Raw genomic sequence first — 23,208 nt, 5'->3', positions numbered from 1 at the left:
GAAGGGTCCTGGGGGCCGCTGGGGCTACCCTGGTCTGGGGGGCTGCAAGGGACTGCATGTGGGTAGGGAGCTGGGTGCCAGGAGCCGCTGGGACAGCCAAGGCCAGAGGAGAAGGTGCTCTGGAGCCACATGTCGCTGCAGGGAGCAGGGCTCGTTGCTTGTGCCCGTCACAGGTTTATTACTGGGATGCTCACAGAAAGCAGCAGGGCAGACAGAGGAGGAGAGCCAAGGTGAAGCCAGCCTGGGGCCTGGCACTGCTCCTGCCTGCAGGAGAGAAAGGCACCATGAGAGCTGAGCCTGCTAGCCTCAGCACCCCATGGAGGGGCTCACATCCCTGCTGCTGCTGGGAGACCTCACTCTGGGCAGGGACAGCACCATGTGCTGCGGCCCCCACAGCGGCCGTTCAGGACCTGGCTTTAGGGCAGGGGCAGCAGCAGGAAGGTCACATCTGGGCAGAGGTGGCATGGGACATGTCCCGAGGGGAAGCATGAGCTGGGCAGGCAGCGGGGACAGCCTCCCCACAGCCGAACCCACACGACCCGAGCTCTCCCAGCATCCCGGGGTGCCCGTGCTGAGCCTGGGGGTGCAGAGCCAGGACAAGGGGCGACCGGGCAGAGCAGCCCCCTGCGGCACACAGGCTGGGTGCCACATGGGGACAGAAGCCACCCTGCTGCTCTCACCTTGGCCATCCTGGGGAGCCTCTCCCTCACACTGGGCACTGGCCAGGGCCTGGCGCTGGGCACTGCCGAGCCACCGGCGCTGCTGTGGGGTGACAGCCACAGCCTGAGCGCTGGAGAGGGTGCGCAGCTGCGTGGGGCCAAACACCACCTGCAGGGAGAGGGCAGCCAGACATGGTGAGGCCCTGCGCCCTCTCCCCGGCAGTCAGGATGCATCCCACCTCCATGCCTCAATGTCCAGCATGGGGAATTCCCACCATGCTGGTCCAGCCAGGGATCCCCCTCCCCTGCATGCAGGGGGACGGTGCCACATGTGCCCGGCCAAGCGCTCCAGCCAGGGATGCCAGGAACTCACTGCGAACTTGGGTGCCGGCACCGCAGCGATGGCCCGGGGTGTAAGCGCCCAAATCTGCTCGGGGACCAGTGCAGAGAGGACGATGTCGGGGAGCCCAGCTGGGGCACAGCAGGCAGGGTCAGGATGCCATCCCTGAGCACAGGGGCTGGCAGCAGCTGCAGGGCACAGCCCCATCCAAGCACTCACCTGCCAACGTCCCGATCTCCGTGAAGATTTCAGGTCCCCAAGCAGCAGCTGGTCCGAAGGCAGCGTTGGAGGTCAAGTGGGTGGCCAGCACCTCAGCCTGCTGCTCTGTGCAGCGCAGGCTCAGCGAGCCCAGGAAAGGGGCAGCTTTGCTGTGAGGAGCAGGCAGCATCAGGCAGCCAAGCGCTGGGATGCAGCACTGCTGTCTGCACCAAGGCAGCCAGTGATGCCCACACCTCTTGGCCCCTTGATGGGGGGCTTGGCCCATGCCCCCGCTGGGCACACACCCACCTGAGCTCCCGGCTGTCCAGGCCCTGCAGCTCAGCCACCGGCAGCCCACAAAGCAGGTGCCCCAGTGCCACCAGCTCAGGCAGCCCCAGGTCCTGAGCGCTCGCCCCGCGCTGCCGCAGGAAAGCAGAGACCACAGCCCGCATCTGGGGGAGCGCCGGTCACAGGGGGCCAGCTGGTCCCTGCCCACCCCAGCCCCAGGACCTCACCTGTCCCTGTGACCAGCTGTCCAGCTCCCCCAGGGCAGAGAGGGCCCCCCAGTCCGGCAGCCGCAGCTCCCGCAGCTCCGGCTCACCCAGCTGGGTGGCCAGCCGGCCCAGGCGCAGCGTCTGGGCTGGCTCCAGCGCCCAGGCACTGCCCCACAGCTGTGGCACCAGCAGCTTCACCAGCTGCCGGCAGCCCCCAGCCCAGCGCCGCCAGGCAGCACCTGCACAGCTCCCCACGGGCAGCCCCCCAAGGTGAGCACAGCCACCCACAGCCAGACCCCAAGGCCACCACAGCCCTCCCCAAGGACAACCCCCACAAGGCCAGCACAGCCCTCCCACAGACAGCCCCTCGGAGGCCCCCCAAGGACGTTCCCCCACCACCGCGCCAGCACAGCTCCCTGCATCCAGCATCTCCCCACCAGGGCCAGCCCAGCCCAGCAGAGGCCCACCACCCCCACCAGCACAGCCGCCCATGTCCCCCCCAACCCCACCCATGTTCCCCCTCACCCGCCAGGCCTGGCCCAGGGCAGCCCGGAGCTGGTCAGGGCGCAGTGCAGGGTCCTGGCTGAGCAGCCCCAGGCAGCTCTCCAGCTGCTGGGGGGCCATGGCGGCCAGCTGGGCTGCGCTCCACGCCGCGGGGAAGGTGGCACGCACATCGGCACAGCTGGGCACGGGGGCTGCAGAGCCAGCCTGAGCGGGCTGGCCCCAGCCCCAGGGCCCCCACAGCACCCACTGCAGCGTGCATGAGGGGGACACACCAACTGGGGAGGAGATGGCATGAGGACATGGGGACACAGGGCCAGCCTGGGGAGGGGACAGCATGGGGACACTGGGCACCAGGAGCACCAAGTGTGTGGACAGAGTGCTGGGAGGGCACCAGGGACAGGAGGTGCACCAGTGGGGACAGAGCTGGGAAGGGGAGTCCACAGTCTCACCTCGGTCCCCTGGCCTGGCAGCTGCCACCAGTGGGGCCACCAGCACTTCTTGTGGGCTGGGGTCCTCATCCAGGCTGCCCAGGGGGTGACAGAGACGTCCCAGCTCACTCTGCTCCCAGTCCCGCTGGCTCTGCAGCAGCTGCTCCACTGTGTCTCTGCTCAGTAAGTCCTGGGGCAGCACCAGGCAGATGTGGAGGGGGGCCAGGACAGACCACAGACCCCACCAGTAGAAAGGCCCAGGGGAGCAGCAAGGATGACACAGCCATGGGGGTGGGAGTGCTGATGGGGTGGCACAGCCACAAGGATGGGGCACCGGCAGGGACAGCGCACCCACGAGGATGGGACACCATTGAGGATGGCACAACCAGGAGGATGTGGTACTGGTGGGGACAGCACAGCCACGGGGGTGGGACACCACTGGGGATGGCACAGCCACAAGGATGGGACACCATTGAGGATGGCACACCCAGGAGGATGCGGGACTAGTGGGGACAGCACAGCCATGGGGATGGGGCACTCGGAGGGTTGCACAGTTGCAAGACCAGGTGGAGGGGCTGAGGCATGGCCAGCCATGGGGCAGCGTGGTGGCAGTGGGAGGGGACGCGGTGCTCACCCGGGGGATGGCACGCAGGCTCTCGAGGGGCAGCAGGAAGACCAGGTGCCCCAGCTGCTGCAGGGTGGGCAGGTGCCAGCCAGGGGGAGGCCTGTGGAAGCAGGCGTCAAGGTGGCACTGACAGGGCCCTGTGCCCCCCTGCCTGCCACCTACCCCAGCGCCTGCTCCGACAGCAGCAGCCGCCCCAGCTCAGCGGCTGCTTCCCTGGCCAGGCAGGTGCCCTGCAGGTCCCCCAGCCGCGGCAGCAGGCTCTCAGGCTGGATGCGGGCCACGCTCTCCCGGTCCAGGAACCCCACCAGTGGTCCCAGCTGGTCCAGGTCTTCCCCACCAAGCTCCACCCCTGCTGGGAGGTGCTGCAGGAGGGAGAGCCTAGGAGCAAGGGCAGGCAGCCGCATCTCCCCATACCCCATGCTGGGCTCCCTGCCCTTACCAGGGAGCGCAGGGCCCTGCGGGCCAGGGCTGCCCGGCGGGTGGCCGGCAAGGCCAGCAGGCTGTGGGGTTCACGGGTCACGTGGTCCAGGACCAGCTGCACCACAGCATCAGGTAGCATCTCCACCAGCTTCGCCCTGCAGAAGCCCGAGCACGCCTGGGCACTGCAGGGCAAGGGGCTGCTCTGCCCAGGGATGAATGGGGCACCGAGACACATCTTGCAGACCCCCTCTCATGGCAGGGGTGCCCAGGCGCCAGGCAGGGGCTCGCGGTAGGGCTGCGCCAGGGACAGCCAGGACCAGGGGCTGGGGGTGCCAGGAGGGCGGCGGTGCCTGCTGCAAGCTCCTGCCAGCAGTCCTGCTCCACATTTGGGGGCAGCAGGGCAGGGGCTTGCTGGCCCCTTGCAGACACAAGGAGGGTGATGGGCTCAAAGAGGGGGCTGTAGGCCAGGAGACAGTTCTTTCCCCCCACCCGAGGGAAAGAATTAGTGGGAGCAGAAGGGGTTGCCCGTGGCCCTGCATCCCTGGGCCAGCTGCTCCCAACACCTACGGTAACTCCATGAGGAACCGAGGTCCCAGCCATGCCAGCTCCTCCTCGGAGAGCGCAGGACGTCTGAGCACCTCCTCCTGCACGCAGCGCCGCTGGGGACACCGTGCTGTGAGCGCAGGACAGGGACAGGCTGCCCGCGAGCCTTGGGGATCTTGGAGCCTCCTCCTTACCAGGCTGGCAGGCAGGGAGCGAGGCTGCACATAGAGGGTCCGGAGAGCCCCCAGGAAATCCTCCCGGCCCGGCTCCTGCAGCTCGGCACAGCTCATGCCCACCACCAGTGAGCCCAGGGCACTGCAGGACAATGACGTTGGGGCTTCACTTTCCCCAGACCCACCGAGACCTGCTCAATCCTGCCCAGGGCAATGCCACGGCTCCCACCTCCTGCCCAGGGTACCCAGCCCTCTCCCAGCTCCCTTCCCTCCATGGGACTCCAGAAGGTGCTCCCAGCTGCCTCCGTCCCGGTGCCCCAGCTGGTGCCTGTTGGCCAGCCCAGGCCAGCTGCTCTCACCCAGCAGTGCGGTGGCTGTGGTTAGTGCCGGCTCCCACCTCCATCCAGAGGAGCTGGGCCTGTTGGGGGGCAGTGGTGGGAGGCACAGGGGTGCAGCACCTTCCCCCACAGCCCTGTGCCTGGCCTCTGACCTGCTGTGGAGACCAGGGCAGGTTGGGGTCCCGCAGAGCCCCGTGCAGAGCCTGGGCGCTGGGACGCAGGAGCTGGAGGGGCAGCAGAGGCAGCAGGCAGTGAGCCCAGCTGTCCAGGGGCTGCAGAGCCTGCAGCAGGGATGCCGTCTGTGCTGCCAAGAGCAGGGGTAGGGCTGGCCCCAGGCATGCACAGCCTTGGACCCGGAGAGGGGCCAGCACAGCTGCCAGTGATGTGGGTCCCAGGCCTGGCAGCAGGGGACACATCCAGGATGCTTCCCCTGCCGTCACCTGCAGAGAAACACGCTGGCCTCACTGGGGACCCTGCGGCAGCACAGGCAGGTGTGGGGGTGCAAGATCTGGGGCTGCAGTCAGGCACCAGGGCATGACACCCACAGCCCATCCTTTTCCTGCAGAGGCACCTCGGACACTCACGTTGTCCCTCTGGAGAGCCCATGTGAGCAGGAAGGATGCCTGAGGAGGACAAGGCAGTGGTGATCAGCAGGGCCAGCACAGCCCTGGCAGGGTCCGGTGGCAAGGCTTGGAGGCTACCCAGCTGCATCGTGCTGGAGTCTCCAATGGTGTCCAGGGCACAGGGGGCCCCAGCCCAGGGCATGGGCAGTCAGGCTGGACTCACCTGGGCACGCGTCAGCTGCGTCGGCTGCAGCTGGAGCAGGAGGGAGTTCAGCTGGGCAGCTGACAGGTGCTCCAGGAAGCCCACTCCCATCTCAGGGAGGACGCCCCTCCATGCTGGCAGCTCCCCAGGGCTCACCATGGCCAGGTTGGTGGAGCGCAGCAAGTCTGCCAGCGCGAGCATGACCTGCCGGCACAGGGCAGGAGAGGCCATGAGCCCAGGGCTGGTGGGCAGCCTGCCCCAGCCCCTGTCACAGGAGGAGCCACAGGATGAATGTGGAGCTGGTGCTGGTGCCTGATCAGGACTCACTGCCCTGGCCCCCCTACTCGTGCCGGCATGCTGTGGCCAGGCTCCCACAGAGAGCGAGGGGATGGGAGCCAAGCTCCGCAGGGTGCCCATTCACAAGGTGCCCCTGGGTGCCTGGCACAGCCCACACATCCATCGCATCCCTCCCGGGGGCTTGCTCACCCGCCCGTGCTGCCGAAGGGTCCCTGCGGCTGCACACGCCAGCAGGCTCTGCTCCACTGCCCCCCGGGCATCCTGCAGCCACTCCAGGTCCTGCAGCTCCTCGGGGCTCAGGAAGCAGGCAAGGGCCCCCAGCCTGCGCAGAAAGGCCTGTTAGCAGGCAAGGGCAGCCCTGCCAGCACCCATCCTGGCCCCATGCTGCAGCAAGGCCACGGCCCTCGCAGCAGCACCGGGGTCCTGCGCCAGCCCAGCTCAGGGCATGGCTGTGCCGGCACTGCCACACTCACCTGCGCCCCAGCTCGGTGCCAGCCGCACGGCTCCGGTTCGCCAGGCTGCCTGCCACGTGGCGGCCCTGCACCAGCCCCAGCCGCAGCAGCTGCCAGCCATCCCCCAGCCCCCAGATCTGCACAGGCAAAGGTGAACTCGGCTCAGGCTTCCTGACCAGACCTGGGGCTCCCAGCCAGGGCTGTGGGTTCAGCGTGCAAGGCCAAGGAAGGTGTTGCAGCCAGGGGATGCAGGATCAGGGGTGCAGGGTCGGGCAGGGTGGGATTCCCAGCTCCGGATCCCTGCCTGTGCTGGGCAGGGCTGGGGGTGCAGGGCTGGGATCCCCGCTGGCCGTGGGGTGAGGGCATGCTGGCCAGGCAGAGCAGCCTGCATGGGGGGCCAGGGCTCACATCCCACCTGCTGGGGCGTGAGCTGCAGGAAGCAGCGCAGCGGCAAGTGGGGCAGCAGCGGCAGGACAGCATGGAGGAAGCCAAGGGGCCATGTGGGCACGGCCCCGAGGCAGGGGACTTGCAGCAGGCGCCTGGCAAAGGCAGCCTTCTGCCCCTGCGTCAGGCGCGCGCTGTGAGTCCGCAGAGCAGCAAGGCTGTGGGGACAGAGAACCGGGGCACAGCTGCAGAGACCTCCCAGGCCCACGCCAAGCCTGCACCCACCTCAAAGGGCACCCCAGAGACCATCACCAAGCACATGCCCTGTGGTGCCCAGAACCTAGGGGTACTTAGTGGCCTTCTGCATGGCTATTGCATGGGCTGCTTGGGCTGGGGCTCTGCAGGGGACAGGGCAGGATGGGGCTGGGCTGGGGGTCTCTTCAGGTGATGGCAAAATGCAGCGCACAGGCCAGAGCTGGCCGTAATGTGTGCAGGCAACCGGGGCACCCAGTGCTGCTTACACGCTTTCATTGGCCAGGAGGGCTGGGGGGAGCCTTGCAATGTCAGTCACGGCCATGAAGGGGATGAACTGCGACAGACCGACAAACAGCTGCGGGGTGAGATGGGGCAATCTGCGGAGCAGCAGCACAGCCAGCGACGGCAGTGCATCCTCCCCGGACACAGGCGATGGCACCTGCAAAGCTTCATGAGTCCAGGCAACGAGCACAGGCCCAGTGCCACCCAGCTGTGTGCTGGGACAGCACCCTGTGGCATGGGCTCTGCACCCCTGTGCCTGGGCGCTGCAGACACACCCCTTGTGCACAGGCTCTGCACACACACACCCTGTGCACAGGCTCTGCACACCTGCGGTCTGCACACACACACACACACCCTGTGCATGGGCTCTGCACGCCTGGGGTCTGCACACACCCCCTCCCCGTGCATGGGCTCTGCAACCCCTCATGCATGGGAGCTGTGAACTCCAGCGAGCACTGACTGCACCTGCCCTGGTGCAGGGTCTACACCCCCATGTGTGGGTCTCTCCCCACATGCTGTGCACCACCCCCACCCCCCCCCGGCTCTTCCCACCCATCACACAGGCAACCACCACACACGGGCTCTGCACACCCTGCCCTGTCCCAGCCCCTGTAACCACCTTGCCACGCAGCCGGTGCCAGGTGCGGTGCAGCAGGGCCAGGAAGCGCTGCACAGCCTCGGGCCCCACCGCATGCAGCAGCCCCTGGAAGCTCTCCTCTGGCATCCGCAGGTACTCCTGCAGGGAGGCCACACTCAGCACAGCCACTGGCAGGGACCCAGGCCATGGGAGTGCTGGGGGCAGGCAGGCCCTGTGCTCCGCAGGATCCTGGGTGGGTCGGGAGCCAGCCTGGCTGGGTCAGGCAGTACCTGCGCCAGGATCTCCAAGGCAGGCACACCCTCGCTGTCCTGGAGCAGGTCCCAGAGCACCGCCTGCAGGAGAGAGCAGGGCTGCACTCCCTGCCCTGGCCCAGAGCTCCTCACCCAGTGCCCCACAGCAGGTCTGGGGCAGCCTTGCTGCAAGGAAGCTGACCCAGGGGCAGAGACCCCCCTCTTAGCCCTGAGCAGCAGCCCTGAGACCCCAATCCAGGACTAGCCATTCCCAGCCACTGGTGGCTGAGGAGAGCACATGCACCAATCCTGCTCCCAGCCTGGCTGGCACTGGACAGTGACCCTGGGACTGGGGCACATGCCCTGGCTGGACCCCACAGCAGGCAGGAGGGCTTCCCCGGGTCTGGCACCCAGACCACCGCCTCGGACCCAGGGAGGCCCTCACTCGCTGCCCCAGCGCTGCCCAACTCACGCTAAAGCAGCTCAGCAGCTCCCTCTTGGCCGGGACCCTGCGCTCCCACCCCAGGTACTGGCCCACGGCTCGCAGGATGCCTGCAGATGAATTCTCCCCCAGCAAGCCCCAGAAGGAGGTGTTGTCCAGGAGGCTGGAGAGGAGGATGGCCTCGCTCAGCTGCTCCCTGGCCACCTGCCCAGCCTCCTCTCGTCTGGAGGCGGTCAGGCTGTGGTCAAGCAGGCGCAGGAGGTAGTTCACGTGGGGGGCCCAGCCTGGAGCCTCCTCCTGGCACCGCGGCAGCTGCAAGGCCAACCCCAGCAGGTAGGCAGCCAGGTCTGGGCAGAGCTCCCCAGCATCCAGCCTGCGGGGCATGGGCAGGAGTGCCAGGAGCTGCTGCAGCAGGCAGCGTCCACTGGGCAGGGCACCCTGGCAGTGTGCCCCGACCACAGGCTGGGGATGCCCCAGCAGCTGCAGGAGGGAGGCATTGGTGCACACCAGCTCCTGGAAGCAGCAGGGACACACAGTCCTGCACAATTCCAAGAGACCAGTGCTCCCCCATGCCCACAGGCTCTGGCCCCCGAAGGAGCAAGGGTCTGCGCCCCCGGGCTCTGAGACACCGGGCATCTGTGCCCGGGGCTGGGGACCACCACACAGCTGGGAGAGCGAGGCCCAGGGGTCAGCGGGCAGCAACTCACAGCTCCTGCTGCCACAGAGCCGGGCATCCCAGAGCATGGGGCTTCCCAGGAAGCAGCTCCAGGCGTCCTCCCAGCGTATGCAGGCACTGCAGCTGCGGGGCCCAGCCAGGTCAGCACAGAGCTGCTCCAGCAAGACCTGCTGGGGCCCAGGGGTCTCCCTCAGGGAGGTGTTGCTGCAGACAGTGCTGTTGAACTGGGCAGGGTAGTGCTCCCGGCAGGCCCGGGCCCATGCCAAGCCCCCCTCACCCATGGAGAGGTACCAGGCTGCGTTGGAGCAGGCAGCCCCCAGGTCCTCTGGGCGCTGGCTGGAGCCCTGGGAGCTGTTGAAGAGGTTGCAGTAGAGGTAGACGGTGAAGTTGGAGACACCCGGCAGCCCAGGGATGCTGTCATTGCACACAGCCTCCAGAACAGGGGGCAGGAGCGAGAGCTGGTTCTGGGGCACGGCTGCAATTCCCCGGGGGACAGGCTGGAGGCAGCTGGGGAGGGGTGGTGGAGCAGGGAGCACCCCAGCTGTGAAGCCCAGGCCCCGGGCATCCCAGCTGATGTTGTGGTGGAAGCCCCTGCAGGGCAGAGACCAGATCAGCAACCGTCTGGCTGGGGCAGCCCCAGCACCCCTCTCCAACATAGCTGCCCACTGCAGCCCTGCCTGCCCTGGAGGAACCCCTTGTCTGCAGCCCAGGTGCCCGTGCTGCCCGTCCCATCCCATCCTGTCTGGTCCTGTCCCATTTCATCCCATCCCATACCTTCCCACCCCAATCCCCATCTGGTCCTATCCTATTTCTTCTCATCCCGTCCCATCCCACCCCGTCCCATCCCGCCCCACCCGCCCGACTTACCAGAGCAGCAGCTGCGGCAGCGTCCCTGCGGGCGAGCCCGGCGTCAGGCGGCGGCGGCGAGGCACCGGGCACCGGCACCGGCGGCATCGCTTACCTACACAGCGCCCGGCGCCGTCGGTGCGCGGGGGCCCCAGCGCGCGCCCCGCCGCCCGCAGCAGCGCATCCCGCAGCCCCGGCGCGCGGCTCCAGAGGGGCCCGCACGGCCCCGGCCCCGCGCCCCGCTCCTCCGCCCCGGCCCGGCCCGGCGGCGGCTCCCAGCGCGGCCGGGGCTCGGGGGGCGGCCCCCCGCCGCGGCGGCCCCGCAGCCCGCGGTGCAGGCGGAGGAGCGCGGCCCGGCGCCGGCTGCCCCGGGGCGGGAGCAGCAGCCGCCCCGCTCCCCGCCGCTCGCCCGCCAGCCCCGGCCCCCCCGGGGGGGCGGAAAACTCGTCCGCGCCCCCCCGAGCGCCCCGAGGGGTCGAGGCAGCGCTGCTCGCCGACGGGGTCCCCACGGCCGACAGCCCCGCCGGCGGGTTCTGCCCGGGGGAAAGCGTCCCCCCGCACCCCCGGGCTCCGGCTGGTGGGACGGCGGGGACCGCTCCGCTGGGTTGCCGTCGGGCCTGAAGGACGGGGACGAGGCGGGGTGGTGGGGCGCCGGTCCCTCCCGGGGCAGCTCCTGCGGGGCAGGGTCCAGCTGGCCGCATGCCGCATGCACTGACCCCCCCGACCCCCGCAAGAAGCTGCATCCCTCGGGGGCCCATTGAGCATCGCCCCACCGCAGGCAGCCAGCGTGCACCGACGTGCAGCCCCTGCTCTTTGGGACCCCTGCAGCTCCCGGCACAGACCACCCCAGACCACCACCCATATCGCCAGAGCTGTGCAGGGGGCAGCCCACACCCTGGGGGCGGGGGCTTTACCCCCGGGAGCCGTGCCCCCACACCTGCACCGGGGGCAGGGGCTGGGAGAGCAGGACAGACCCTCGAGCATGGCTCCATCGCACCGAGGTCTGTGGTCCCAGAGGGGTGTGCTCACTCACCGGAGCTGGGGTCCCACAGCAGCAGCAGGAGCAGCAGCCCAAAGCTGGGAAGGGAAGCAGCCATCCCCGCGGCCTGCAGCCCGTGGGAGCGAGGGAGAGATGGACCCACACAGCCTGCACGGGCAGCTGCCGCAGCGCTGCCCAACTAGCCTGGAACTAGCTTTGCCCCTGCCCTTGCCTCTGCCCCAGCCCCTGCCTTTGCCCCTTCCCAGCCCCTACCCTTCACCTTGCCCCTGCTCTTGACCTTGACCCTGCCCAGCCCCTGCCCCTGCCCGCTCACGCCACCCCTGCCGCCGGGGCTCAGGCGCGGCGGCACTGACTCCCGCAGGCCTCGGCTCGGGGGTGTAACCCGAGGCCACCGCCGAACGCCCCCCTCCCCCCCGCCGCCGCAGCCGGTGCCGAGCTCTTGCATTATTGATGCCGGTAACCCGGCAGGGGCGGGGGCAGCGGGGCTGCGGGCACTGCGGGAGCAGCTCCCACCCTGGGTCTCCGCGGTGCACCGGCGGCGGTCCCGGAGTGGACGGCAGCGCTCCCTGTCGGCCCCGGGGCGCGGGGGAATGGGACAAGCAGCGAGCGGGCTCTGGGCTGGCGGTGCCCGTGGAATTGGAGGCGGCGGGCAGGAGGCTCCCGGCGGGGCGTCCAGCACGCTTTGCAGGCACGGTGCCCACGGCAGGGCTTCTAGCGAACACAGAGCGGTTTAATGAGTGAAATCCTTGGCGGAGCCGCAGTCATTGCGGCAGCGAGGAGCTCCCGGCCCCCAGCCCCGGCGGGCAGGCCCTGCGCTCGGCGGGCCGCGGGGCTGGCCGCTGGGACGGGCGACGGGAGGGGGCGCAATTCTTCGCCGTGGCTCAGGGACGTGGCCGAGCCCCGAGTGCAGCGCGGCCCAGCACGGGCGAACCAGTGCCGTCCCGGGAGCGGTCGAGGCCCTACTGAGGCCCAACGGGGCCCGGAAGCCGCTGCCGCCGCCCCTCACCTCACGCCGCGGCCCGAGCGGTGGCCAAACCGGGCGGCGGGGAACGGAGCAGCGGGGTCGCCGCAAGTGGCCCCGCCCACCCCTGCCGGCAGCTCATTGGCCGGAGCTGGCGTGACGCATGGCGTGGCGCCCAACGGAGAGCTGCCACACGGCAGATCCGGCTGGGGGGGGTGGGACTTCCGGCCTGCGGCCCCCGGCGCCCGTTCAGCCGCCGCCGCCGCCGAGGAGAGAACCCCGCGCCGCGCCGCCCCGCCAGCCATGTCCGCGCCCCGGCCGCGGCCCGCCGCGCTGCTGCTGCTCCCGCTGCTCGCCTTCGCCGCCCGCGCCTCCGACGTGGTGGAGCTCAGCGATGCTGACTTCGAGAGCGGCCTGGCCGAGCGCCCGGGGCTGGTGCTGGTGGAGTTCTTCGCGCCCTGGTGAGGGGCCGCCGGGGGCGGGTGGGAGCGGCGGAGCCGGGCCCTGCGGGGCGCCAGGCGGGCGGGCAGGGCCGTGCCGGGGGATGGCGGGCAGGGCCGGGGCGCTGCGGGCCGGCCTAACCCCCTCCGGTCCCCCCCAGGTGCGGGCACTGCAAGCGGCTGGCGCCGGAGTACGAGTCGGCAGCGACCAGGCTGAAGGGGATCGTGCCGCTGGTGAAGGTGAGGGCTGCGGCGGCGGCTGGGCCCACGGCGGCGCTGGCACGGCGGCCTGCGGCGAGGCTCTGAGCAGATAAAAGCTTTGCAGTCGCAGTCGGCCCACAGCGCTTGCCCATGTGCATGTCGGGCCTGCTCGGGGGGCTCCAGAGCTCTGAGGGGCTTCGTCTCTCTGAGGATTTAGACACGAGGGAACGCTCTGGAAGGGGAAGCCTGCGAGGGCTGCTGCCACTCGGGTGGTGTGCGTGTATCATGGGTGTGTGCGAGTGTGTAGAAGACTGCTCACCCAAAGTGGGAGGTAGAAGCCACCTCTGAGCTGTGTAAGCGAGCCTGAGAACTAGCCCTGTGCTGTACTTCACAGTGCTGTCCCTTGGCTTATAAAGCAAGGGTTGCTGTCTGAGAGCTTTCTCTTCCACTGGAAAACTTGTGTAGTTGCTGCAAATCAGAGTTTTCCTCTTCCTTTATGGGAAGTCACATGGACTCTTGACACTGTGGCCTCTGTCTGTTGAGGTCGGCCTGTTTTCTTCAGGTGTCGTAGGAACTTCAGGAATGATAAGGTACTGAGAACAGCTGATTCCTATTAAGCCTGTCATTGATTACAAGAATCTACCCTTTCTATTTTTTGCACCTAGTCTGACCAAACTCGCAACTATGTAATCTTTCCAGTATCTCCCTAAACATTTTGCTGGGCCTGTGGTTACACCCATGCTACTTCCTTTCCCAGTCTTGACTCTCCCGCAGTAGGCTGCATAGATCCCCTTCCAACCCCTTGATCGAGTGTGTTAGGCCTGGCTTTTGGTCTTGTGCACGTGGGTCTTATAGATGCTTTGCAGCTCCTTGCACTTCATGTGAAAGGAATCTAGCCTTGGTTAAAGACACACGAGGGCTTTCAGACCGTCTAGGCTTTGTACGTGATAATGTGGGCAATGGCAAAGCTGCTTTTTTCTGTGCATATGAATGGCTTGGTTTCCGAGCAGCAATGTTTCTCTTCCTTTAGGTTGACTGTACAGCAAACTCAAACACCTGTAATAAGTATGGAGTCAGTGGATACCCCACCTTAAAGATCTTTCGAGATGGAGAAGAGGCAGGAACCTATGATGGGCCCAGGACAGCAGGTAAGAGCTTATCAGCAAGCATCTGGCTTGCAGAAATGGTGCTGGAAGGAAGGCCCACGCATGATAGAATTGTGTCAGGGATGCTACGTGTGTTGAAGGATACAAAGAAGGTCCCCACCTACACGCTCACCCCGCTTTGTTCTTTCCAGAACTCTTTGTGCTGGTGGAGCCCTGAATGTTTATTATCCCTTAAAACCCTTCTTTAAAGGTGAAGGTTTCCACATTAATCCCTAGTACCCTTGGTGAGTAGTATCTGCAAATTGCTAGAAAGTTCCCATGTGAAGCTGGTAGTACCTCTCCTTTGGTTAACATCATATTGTTGTATGGGAGAGGTGTATGGATTCTGCAGAAACAATTTTTGTTTTAGGAAGTGTGAAAAATGTCTTGTGGAAATTTGTATAGATCACTTTAATCCTTTAACTTTTCTTTTAAGATGGGATTGTCAGTCACCTCAAGAAACAGGCGGGACCTGCTTCAGTGGCTCTCAATTCTGTGGCTGAATTTGAGAAATTCATTGGTGATAAAGATGCTTCAGTAGTGGGTGAGTAGATACGGTGCAGCGCGGAAATCGGTAGATGCTTGACTCTGGGAGATGTCCTGGGGAATGTGCTGTGAAAGGATAAGAGGCAGCATCACAGGCTGTAGCAAGAGAGATTCCAGATGGACATGAGCAGAAAAGTTTTTCGTAATGAGGACGATAAAGCACTGAAACATGTGCCCAGAGGGATTTTGAATCATTCAGTCTGGGAGGTTTTTCAAAACTTGGTTGGACAATGCTCTGAGCAACCTGATCTGACTTTGAAGCTGCTTCTGCTTTGGGCAGGAGCTTGGACTCAATGGCCTCTGGGGATTCCTTCCAACCTTTTTTTCTTTTCCCCTTCTGTTTGTTGGGGTATTTTCTTTCCTGTGACTCTTGAACTTCCTGGCACCATAGTGTCTATTTTTTTAAAGTTTGTTACTCTTTTGGCTGGCTGACCACAGATGGCTTTTGATTGCTGTAAAGTACATTCAGGTGTTGTCTTGTGACACAGGTAGGGCGGTCAACATTATATGATTTGACCATGGTTTATGAGTGGCGATAGCAGCTTTCCTTTGTGCTGATCAGGTGCCATCTTACAAGCATAACTGGATGAGTATTGATCAGCGTTCCTGAACTTACTTTTATGAAGTACCATTGGCAGTTGTTACCACTACTAGTGCCACGTGGTTACAAAGGGTATCTCTGTACTCAGAGGACAGCTGCCTTTTGGCTGAATGACTAAGCTGGGCAGACTCTTGAGTAACATTCTGCTGGTGGAAGGGAGGGAGTATGGAAAGGTTCCAATAAAAACAGGAGAGAAGCTGTCAGAGATGAAGGCCTGAACGTGCATTGCAGGACTGGATTCAGAAGTGATCTTTCAGTGCGTTGTAGAGCTAAATGATGAGCACTGTATGGTGACTGCTGCTGAGTTGGTTTAGGATCACTGTCTGTCTTTCTGCTGCAGGCTTCTTTGGAGATGCATCTGGTGATGCTTATTCAGAATTCATGAAAGCTGCCAACAACCTAAGAGATAACTACCGTTTTGCGCACACCAGTGAGGACCAATTGGTGCAGAAGTATGAGGAAGATGGAGAGTAAGTTAGTTGTCTCAATAACAAGGAATCTTGGTGTTATCTGAAAAATTCTTGGATTCCAGTTGTTAACTGGATTCACGTTCTGAACATAGCTTAAGCTCTTGTTTCTTCCCCAGCTGCCAGTGGCATATCTTTTTTTTTTTTTTTATCTCTTTTGGGTTGAGATAAAAAGGTACAGATGTTTGCAGGCTCTGGAGGGTTAGTCTCTGCCCCTGGGTGGGAAGTATCTCAACAGAGGCATTTTGTTTAGCCATTGCTCGTTATGGTGGGGCTTTTGTTTCTCATTATGGCCTGTCCAAATAAGGGAAAGGGGTCTGACAAGTAGATCTGTAGTAGTGCTGCCAAGGAACTAGACTGTCTTCATTGAAGCTATGAACAGTGAATGGGGATAGTCACTGGAGATTGGGCTCTTGCCTCATCTAGCTGCCATCCCTGGAAGCTCACAGATACTTAAACTAATTGACAATACCCGCTTCCCCACAGGGGTATAGTCTTATTCCGTCCTCCGCGCCTGACCAACAAGTTTGAGGACAGCTCTATCAAGTACACGGAAGACAAAATCACCAGTGGAAAGATCAAGAAGTTCATCCAGGAGAACATGTGAGTGATTCCTCACCAGAGAACTTGATAGACTAGCCCCAGTTGGATTTGGCCCTCTAAGAAATTTTTCTCTAGCTGGCATTGCTGTCACTTCCTGGCTTAGTCTGCAAAAGAGCTGTCATGCCTCTGCTGTCTCCTTTGGGGACCTCCTTTCTAGAAATCCTGGCGTGGCTGTTGGCATTTACTGTCCATATTCCAACAACCACACTTGTGTTTAAAAACTGAACTTCTTGAAGTTATACCAGTTTTGGTCTTGTTTAGGTCAGATACGGCCCCTGCTGTTGTGGCTCGAGGTGGAGATTTGACTTAGAATAGCATGATATGTGAATGAGCAAAGATACCTTCCTCACGTCTTACTTATTACTGGAATTTAATGTTCTTGGGTGGGCTACAAGGTTGTGCTGCATCAAGGGCATTCCTGGGAGGTGATGGGTTCTGGGCATTCTAACTGAAGTTGCTAACATCTGTGTTGCTGATAGCTTTGGCATCTGCCCACACATGACTGAAGACAACAAAGACTTGATCCAGGGTAAGGACTTGTTGGTGGCATACTATGATGTGGACTATGAGAAGAATGCAAAGGGTTCCAACTATTGGCGCAACAGGTATGCAGCGGTGGGGTTAATCAACCTGTCTCATTTGTTCCCTTCCTTGTTGCTGTTCCATAGCTCAGTTGACAGAGTTTCTCCTGTTGTTCATACATGAATTCTCTCCCAGAAAGCTTCCAGCTGAGTTTCTAATTGGAACTGTTGGGGTGGCTGCTGCCTGCAGAGCCCAAAGCATGCAATACGCGTATCCTTTGAAACCCCACCGGCTTAGTCTTGGATCCCTGTGATGTATGAAGGCACGGACTCTGGTTGTGGTGCAACCAGAGACACTTTATTGTACAGAGAAGCTCTTATTTCTATCTCTTAGCCCGGATACAAATTCCAGCTGTATGTACCACCAGGCTCAGGGCAGAAACCATTCATGCAGTTACATAGTTACATATCACTACAAGCATGCAGACACCTATTTGCTACTAGATAACCATGTGTATCTTCCTTATTCTCCTTCACAATACCCAGCTGTTAATCTCCTGCCAGATCAGACATTCCCCATCCTCCTCTCATACATCTCTCTTCAGACATTCTCTATCCTCCTCTCCCATAGATCCCTAGTCCTTAGACCTTAAAGACAAACATACTTACTGGTGTTGTGTGGGATTCCATCCTTTGTATTCCCCAGTGCCTGACACCCTGGTGGTCACGCTGACAGGGGTAGAGGATGAAAGCAGACAACATTTGCATAGGCTTCATTCACAGTAGACACAAGCTTACTCCTCTTTAACACCATTTCTGTAGGACTAGCCTATGCAAACACATCACACCGTTGATTGTCCAGGGTGCAGTTGAAGGATGTTATGTCAGAAAATGTTCCAAGGAATAATGCTTTGTGTTTTATGGGTTTTGTTTGTGTTTGTTTTTCCCCCCTCAGAGTTATGATGATTGCAAAGAAGTTCTTAGATGCTGGGCACAAACTGTCTTTTGCTGTTGCTAGTCGGAAAACCTTTGGCCATGAGCTTTCAGAGTTTGGTCTAGAGAGCAGCGTGGGTGAGGCTCCAGTTGTTGCCATCAGAACTGCTAAAGGAGATAAATATGTCATGCAGGAAGAATTCTCGTAAGTTTTTGAACTTAGCGGTGTTGCCTCGCACTTGCTAGGCTTATGATCTGGTCGGAGACCTTCAGACCAACATCATTAGCTTGGAGGAAACAGGAAAGCTGGATATTCCAGCTGGACAAAATTGCTCAGAATGGCTCCTACTCATGTGTTTTCCTGCCCTCTAGAGAGCTTACAACCCCTCCTATTATACAGAGTTAGAGAATTTAATTCAAGATACTTAAGTGTCTGGTTAGGAGCTAAGATGCATTAAAGGGTAGAGGAAATAGTTGTACCTTTCTTCTTGAAAGAAGAAACGTAAGGGTGCTGGAAGGCCTAAAACTTTGAATGGGATGTGCATCCAGCCTCCTGTCAACTCTCCTAAGAGCATCTTTGCACTTGTTCTGGGGTCTTCTAAACCAGCCCCAGACTGGTGCTCTCAGACATACAGGTGGCATCTGTTCTGTGGGTGGAAGGAGCTTAAATAAGCCTTGAAAGTTTTCCCCTCTCATCCTGTATGTGTGGTGATGGCTGTAAAATGTCACTTCCACTTTCAGCCGTGACGGAAAGGCTCTGGAGAGATTCCTGCAAGATTACTTTGATGGAAACTTGAAAAAGTATCTGAAATCGGAGCCTGTCCCTGAAAGCAATGATGGCCCTGTGAAGGTGAGCACCACATCAAGTGTAGCAGCAGCTCCTATCAGTAGATGTAGAAATGCTGTTCAGCAGCAGCTTTTAGACATATGCCAATATCCCATGCTGCACACACTGTGTTGTGGCATCTTGAGAAGCCTCTGCTGTGATAGATGGAAGAATTCACTTCCTTGTTATACTGCAGTTTTCTGAGCCAAGGGAGAAATGCAACTTGCAGTTTTGATTCTATTTTGTTATCTTGGCACAGTAGCTGCTGCTTGAGCGTGCTGGTGATGTGCTAACAAGTGCAGGATCATCCAGATTTACAGGGATTATGCACAGGCCTGCTGTCTTGGCTTGTGCTCTCTCATGGCACAGCCTTCAAGTTGGTCGTGACTGTGCTATTTCTAAGGAGTTATGTGTCTCTCATCACTGCAGAGGGGTGGTATAACTCCTGCCCCACCCCTCATAGTAAATTCTGCCCTGTGTTGCATGGCCTGGCGTTATGATGAGGGCCTTATAAGGGAGTGGAACTTGCTGTGTGGTTTTGTGTGGATGGGGATAGCCTCAGCCGGTCTTGCTAGACTGATTCCTCAGCCTGGAACCTGCTGGGATTAAAAAGAAATTATTTTGTCCTCTTCCTGCAAGGATACCAGAAGCAAACCTCATTTGCAGGTAGTGCTGGTACCTTGTGATGGGTTTTTACCTGCAAGTTGGGGGTGTTAGGGCTTGGTGAAGAGTTGCGTGTCTGATGATTGTGCTGCTTGCTGTGTAGGTGCAGTGTGACTTGCTGTGGGAGGGCCAGGCTTTCTTGGGCAGAGTATGTGGAGCACGTCATGTTACAGTCTCACTCTTGACTTTAAAAAAAACCTTGATTTGTGTGATCAAATGTTATCAGGTGGTGGTTGCTGAGAACTTCGATGAAATTGTTAATGCAGAAGACAAAGATGTCCTGATAGAGTTTTATGCGCCCTGGTGTGGCCATTGCAAGAATCTGGAGCCCAAATACAAAGAATTGGGGGAGAAGGTAAGTCTGGGACATTATTGGAATCACAAACTAGAATTTTGCAGCACTAAAAAATTGTTCGGGTTCTGTCTGTCTAGCCTTTATGATAACAGGGCATAATTGCGCCTTCCTGAGGACTATGAGTTCTAGCATCTCCTGCGAATGCAGAAGTAGGTTAGCAAGATCTGGAGTGCGGTAGTAACCACACCAGTAGGTTTAACCTGTGCCCATTGTTGTGGCACATAAATATTCCCTGATTCAGCAACTGGCCTCAGCTACCAAAGTTCCTTCTTGGGTCTTTTCCCTCTGTGTGAAGGATAACACTGCCCTGCACGCAAGTGAAGTAAACCTGTTCCCCCAGATCTGACCAGCCTTTTGCTGTTTGGCCATCAGGCACCCCTCCTTCCTGCATATCCTCACAGCTCACTTTCTAAGATGGAGGGTAAGCAGTTGCTCTGGGGTAAGCATTCTCCAGAACTTGTACCAGACCAATTCAGCAGGTACCACTGGGAGATGTGGGCTCCATGCAGCTGGCTGAGGAGGGACTTTGTTCCCTGTGCCCCTGCTGAGGCAGAAGTAATAAACTGCTTAGAAGAAATTTGCTCACCTTTTAGCATACTGTGTGCCCTGTCCTCTGACATTGCTATCTTGGATGATAGCAGGTGAGTTCCTGTGTTAACTGCTATGGATTGGGTACTAATAAGCTCTTTCTACCAACAACAGCTCAGTAAAGACCCCAATATCATCATTGCCAAAATGGATGCTACAGCCAATGATGTGCCTTCTCCGTATGAAGTCCGAGGGTAGGTGTTACCATTGTTATACCATTGTGTCACCGTATGAGTTCACACTTGTGTCTCCGGCCAGCAACCACAGCAGAATTGCTGAGAGTCTCGCAGGGAGGATGGGTGGGAGCGATTGGCATGTGATCACCAGGCATTTGCTTAGTGTGAAGAAATCAAGAGTGAAAACAAAGGACATCCAGCTGCCTTGTTTCTCTGGGATTCCAGTGCCCTGGCTGTGCCCGGAGGCCTGTCTTGCTGCTTTTGAATTTGCTGTGATTCTGTTCTTGGCAGTGTAAAAACAGCTCACTTTTCCGAAAACAGTTTAGCTAGGCAACTCGGACATTCTTGGGCTCATCCAACTCTTTGGACATGGCCAGGCTTTCAGAGGCCACACTTGCTGGCATCAGAGTTGCTGAAGCTGTTGGTGTGTTAAACCAGGGGAATGCAGGGTGCAGGTCCCTTCAGTGAGGGCTGGTCTGAAAGAAAACAGAGCGCATAGGAGCTTACATGCCTCTTCTCTTTCCCCAGCTTCCCCACCATCTATTTTGCTCCAGCTGGCAAGAAGCAGAGTCCAAAGAAGTATGAGGTGAGTATTTTGCTGCTTTGTAAAGAAGTGAAGCAGCATCCAGCTGTCCAAACAATGCCAGTCCTCTCTGGAGTTGCAGTTGGCGGTCTGTCCTGTTACCCTGGGAACATACCCAGTGGTACCTGCTGGGAACGTGCTGCTGCACGCTGCAGACCCACGGGGAGAGCTTGGCTTGCCATCACGTTGGTCTCCTGCCTGGCACCTGAACTGCCCCTCTAGTAAAGGGGAAGCCCACAGGGAGCACAGGCACTGCCTTACTGTCTTGTCCTTTCTGCAGGGTGGCAGAGAAGTGAGTGACTTCATTAGCTACTTGAAGCGGGAGGCAACCAACACTCCCGTGCTGCAGGAGGAAGATAAAACCAAGAAATCCAAGAAAAAGGCGAAGGAGGATTTGTAAAGTACCCACTTGCCATCTTGGTCAGGATGAGCTCTGTGTGAATCGGGGAAGCACTGGGCAGACTGGGGCCAGTTCTGGGTTGTGGAGAGCCAGTGACCATGTGGGCCGAGGGGACCCAGCTGCTGTATCTAGTTCTGTTTAATTTCCTGCCGTCTCTTAGCTGCACTGTTGTGGGGCTCCCCAGACTGGTTTGTTTTGTGGTTTGGGAGGGGGTGGGGGGTAGGGTTATTTTCTAATTTTTTTTGTACATTTGGAGAAGTGAAACAATAAAATGACCCCCTTAAGACCAAGTGTCCCTGTCCTATGGAGACCTGTCAAACCTAACACTGGGACCCCCGCTCTTCATAGGCAGCGACTTCCTACTGTGAGTCTAGTTTCCTTCGGCGAGCCCTTAGAAGTCTGTTTCTAAGTATTAAGGTCAGCCTTTAGCCTGTTCTCCTTCCTCAGCTAACAAGAGTCCTTCCAGAACATTGTAGCAGCACCTGTCCCGATGTGCTGTGCTCTGGGTGCTACATTTACACAGATTTGGGGCTCGGAGTCTCTGGTCTCTGATCCTTTTGCTGTCTGCATGCTGCGTCAGCGAGTTTAGATGCATGTAGTACTTAATGTGACACTTGGATCCAGACAAGCGCAGGCATGGAGGGCAGGCTGGCATAGGGCTTGCTCACAGCATACAAGCAGCAGCATTAAATAAACTTTTAAGCTGATGCAGAAGCGTAGGGGAGGAGCACTAGCAACTATGTACTCAAACACAGGTAGGGCAAGTGCTGAGGGTGTTTCTCACAGCCACTGGGCTTGTCTGTGGCTTGTGTGGGGTTAGGACAATTAAGGCTTGTTAACTGGAATATCATTACTTGTCTCTTGGTAGAAAGCAGGCTGGTCGCTGTGGCTTTCCATTCAGGAGGGAGAAGAATAGGATCCTGTGCTGGGGTCAGGTGGTGTGGGCTGTGGCTGACCATCTCTGGGTAAAGGCAGTCCTAACTTCCTTTGGCCCAGAATGTGCTGACTGGGAAGGTCAGGAGTGGGCTGGGCTGTTGCCCTGGCGTTCTGAACTCCTCGGGTTGCATGTGTGCTGAAGCGAGGATCAGCAGGCTCACAAGACACTGCTGTATTGCAGCAGTTACCATGGTAAGAGCCAGTGCTTGCTTTCTCTGTGGATTCCTCCCCCACAGCTCCAAAGGCTATGTACCAATTATTTATTGCTGGAATTCTCCAGGTACAGTAGATCATACAATGCTCAGCACATGGTTCTCTGCCTACAGCAGCTATGCAGTACAAGAATTTCCTCCTGGGCTGCATCGACATCTTAACCCCTATCTACCTTCCGTACTCCGCTGCTGGCTAGCGTGTGCTGTGTTGCAGAACAGACGTCAAGGCACCTTGGGGAAGGGGGGGTGTGTGTGACATCAAGTGGTCCCTGTACCTTGGGCTGGCAGCACCCCTGCAGACCTCAAGACACTAGTGCAAGGAACGGGGTAAGCTCTGCTTCTGACTGGTTTTACAGAAGGTAGGCATCAGCAAACTGGAGCACTGCTTCCTTAATAGACAGGGTACTAGCTTCTGTTGGGCAGGCAAGGGAGAGACGGGAAGCTTTTCTGATCCTTGCTTTGCTCCCTCACCTGTGACTTCAGACCTGCTGGAAGCTGTGTGCTATTAAGCACGAGTTCAGTTCTTCATCGTGTTTGGCCCAGAGCCCTCCCTTAGTAAGCATCGGTGCCAGGACCAGCAGGGTTGAAGTAAGCACGGGCTTGGTGAAGCTTTCTGGCAAGAGGGACAAAGGACATGGGAAAGGGCCTTATGCTGGTGGCTGCTCAGGTGTCCCTTACCGTGTGCTGCAATTAAGCTGAAGCTAATGATGCTTTAGGTGAGGAGAAACAGGTATCTGAGCAAGGACTTGGGTTAACTCAGCAAGCGTGATTGACACGGGCCTTGCTTTCAGCAAGAGACCTGCATGGAAAGCTGGCCCAACCCTGTGAGAGGGCAGCTGCCACCCAAAGGTTTAAGAAACACATCTGTGCGGGTTGGCACAGCCTCAGCAAAGGATCTCTGAATGCCCAGCTCTGCCTCTCCACTGCAGCACTCCAGCAGGGAGCTGGAGACCAGCTGGCCCCAGGCTATGCAGGGCAGCAGGCAGCTGGAGCAGCCCGGCAGCTGTCCCATGCATTAGCCACGCACCTGGGCACTGGAGAAAGCACTGATGGCAGCAGGGCACTCCCAAACCTCATCCTTAATCTAATGTACCCTCAGGGA

The 23,208-nt window shown here is 59.8% G+C and overlaps 2 protein-coding genes across 2 annotated transcripts; one reads left to right on the top strand and one right to left on the bottom strand.

Moving 5' to 3' along the window:
- Positions 1-416: 416 nt before the first annotated feature.
- On the bottom strand, positions 417-9,779 carry STRC (stereocilin). Its single transcript, XM_056347396.1, has 20 exons — positions 8,458-9,779; positions 8,025-8,087; positions 7,777-7,893; positions 7,142-7,314; positions 6,652-6,838; positions 6,258-6,436; positions 5,974-6,106; positions 5,509-5,691; positions 5,307-5,345; positions 4,744-5,162; positions 4,236-4,526; positions 3,688-3,823; positions 3,411-3,610; positions 3,258-3,348; positions 1,713-2,813; positions 1,507-1,649; positions 1,219-1,367; positions 1,033-1,130; positions 681-828; positions 417-448 (listed from the first exon to the last, which is right to left on the bottom strand). Exons 1-20 carry the CDS (start codon positions 9,757-9,759, stop codon positions 417-419), a joined length of 5,184 nt encoding a protein of 1,727 aa, XP_056203371.1. The 5' UTR covers positions 9,760-9,779.
- A 2,346-nt stretch (positions 9,780-12,125) lies between these two features.
- On the top strand, positions 12,126-21,248 carry PDIA3 (protein disulfide isomerase family A member 3). The gene is made up of 13 exons (XM_056347104.1): positions 12,126-12,371; positions 12,512-12,590; positions 13,582-13,699; positions 14,133-14,240; positions 15,184-15,313; positions 15,797-15,913; positions 16,393-16,518; positions 17,390-17,572; positions 18,109-18,217; positions 19,083-19,211; positions 19,914-19,993; positions 20,504-20,561; positions 20,839-21,248. Exons 1-13 carry the CDS (start codon positions 12,214-12,216, stop codon positions 20,956-20,958), a joined length of 1,515 nt encoding a protein of 504 aa, XP_056203079.1. The 5' UTR covers positions 12,126-12,213; the 3' UTR covers positions 20,959-21,248.
- Positions 21,249-23,208: the final 1,960 nt, after the last annotated feature.

Source organism: Falco biarmicus, chromosome 7 (assembly GCF_023638135.1).
Source record: "Falco biarmicus isolate bFalBia1 chromosome 7, bFalBia1.pri, whole genome shotgun sequence".
Taxonomy (NCBI): domain Eukaryota; kingdom Metazoa; phylum Chordata; class Aves; order Falconiformes; family Falconidae; genus Falco; species Falco biarmicus.
Note: the sequence above shows the minus strand (reverse complement) of the source record. Positions and strands in the feature narration are given on the sequence as shown.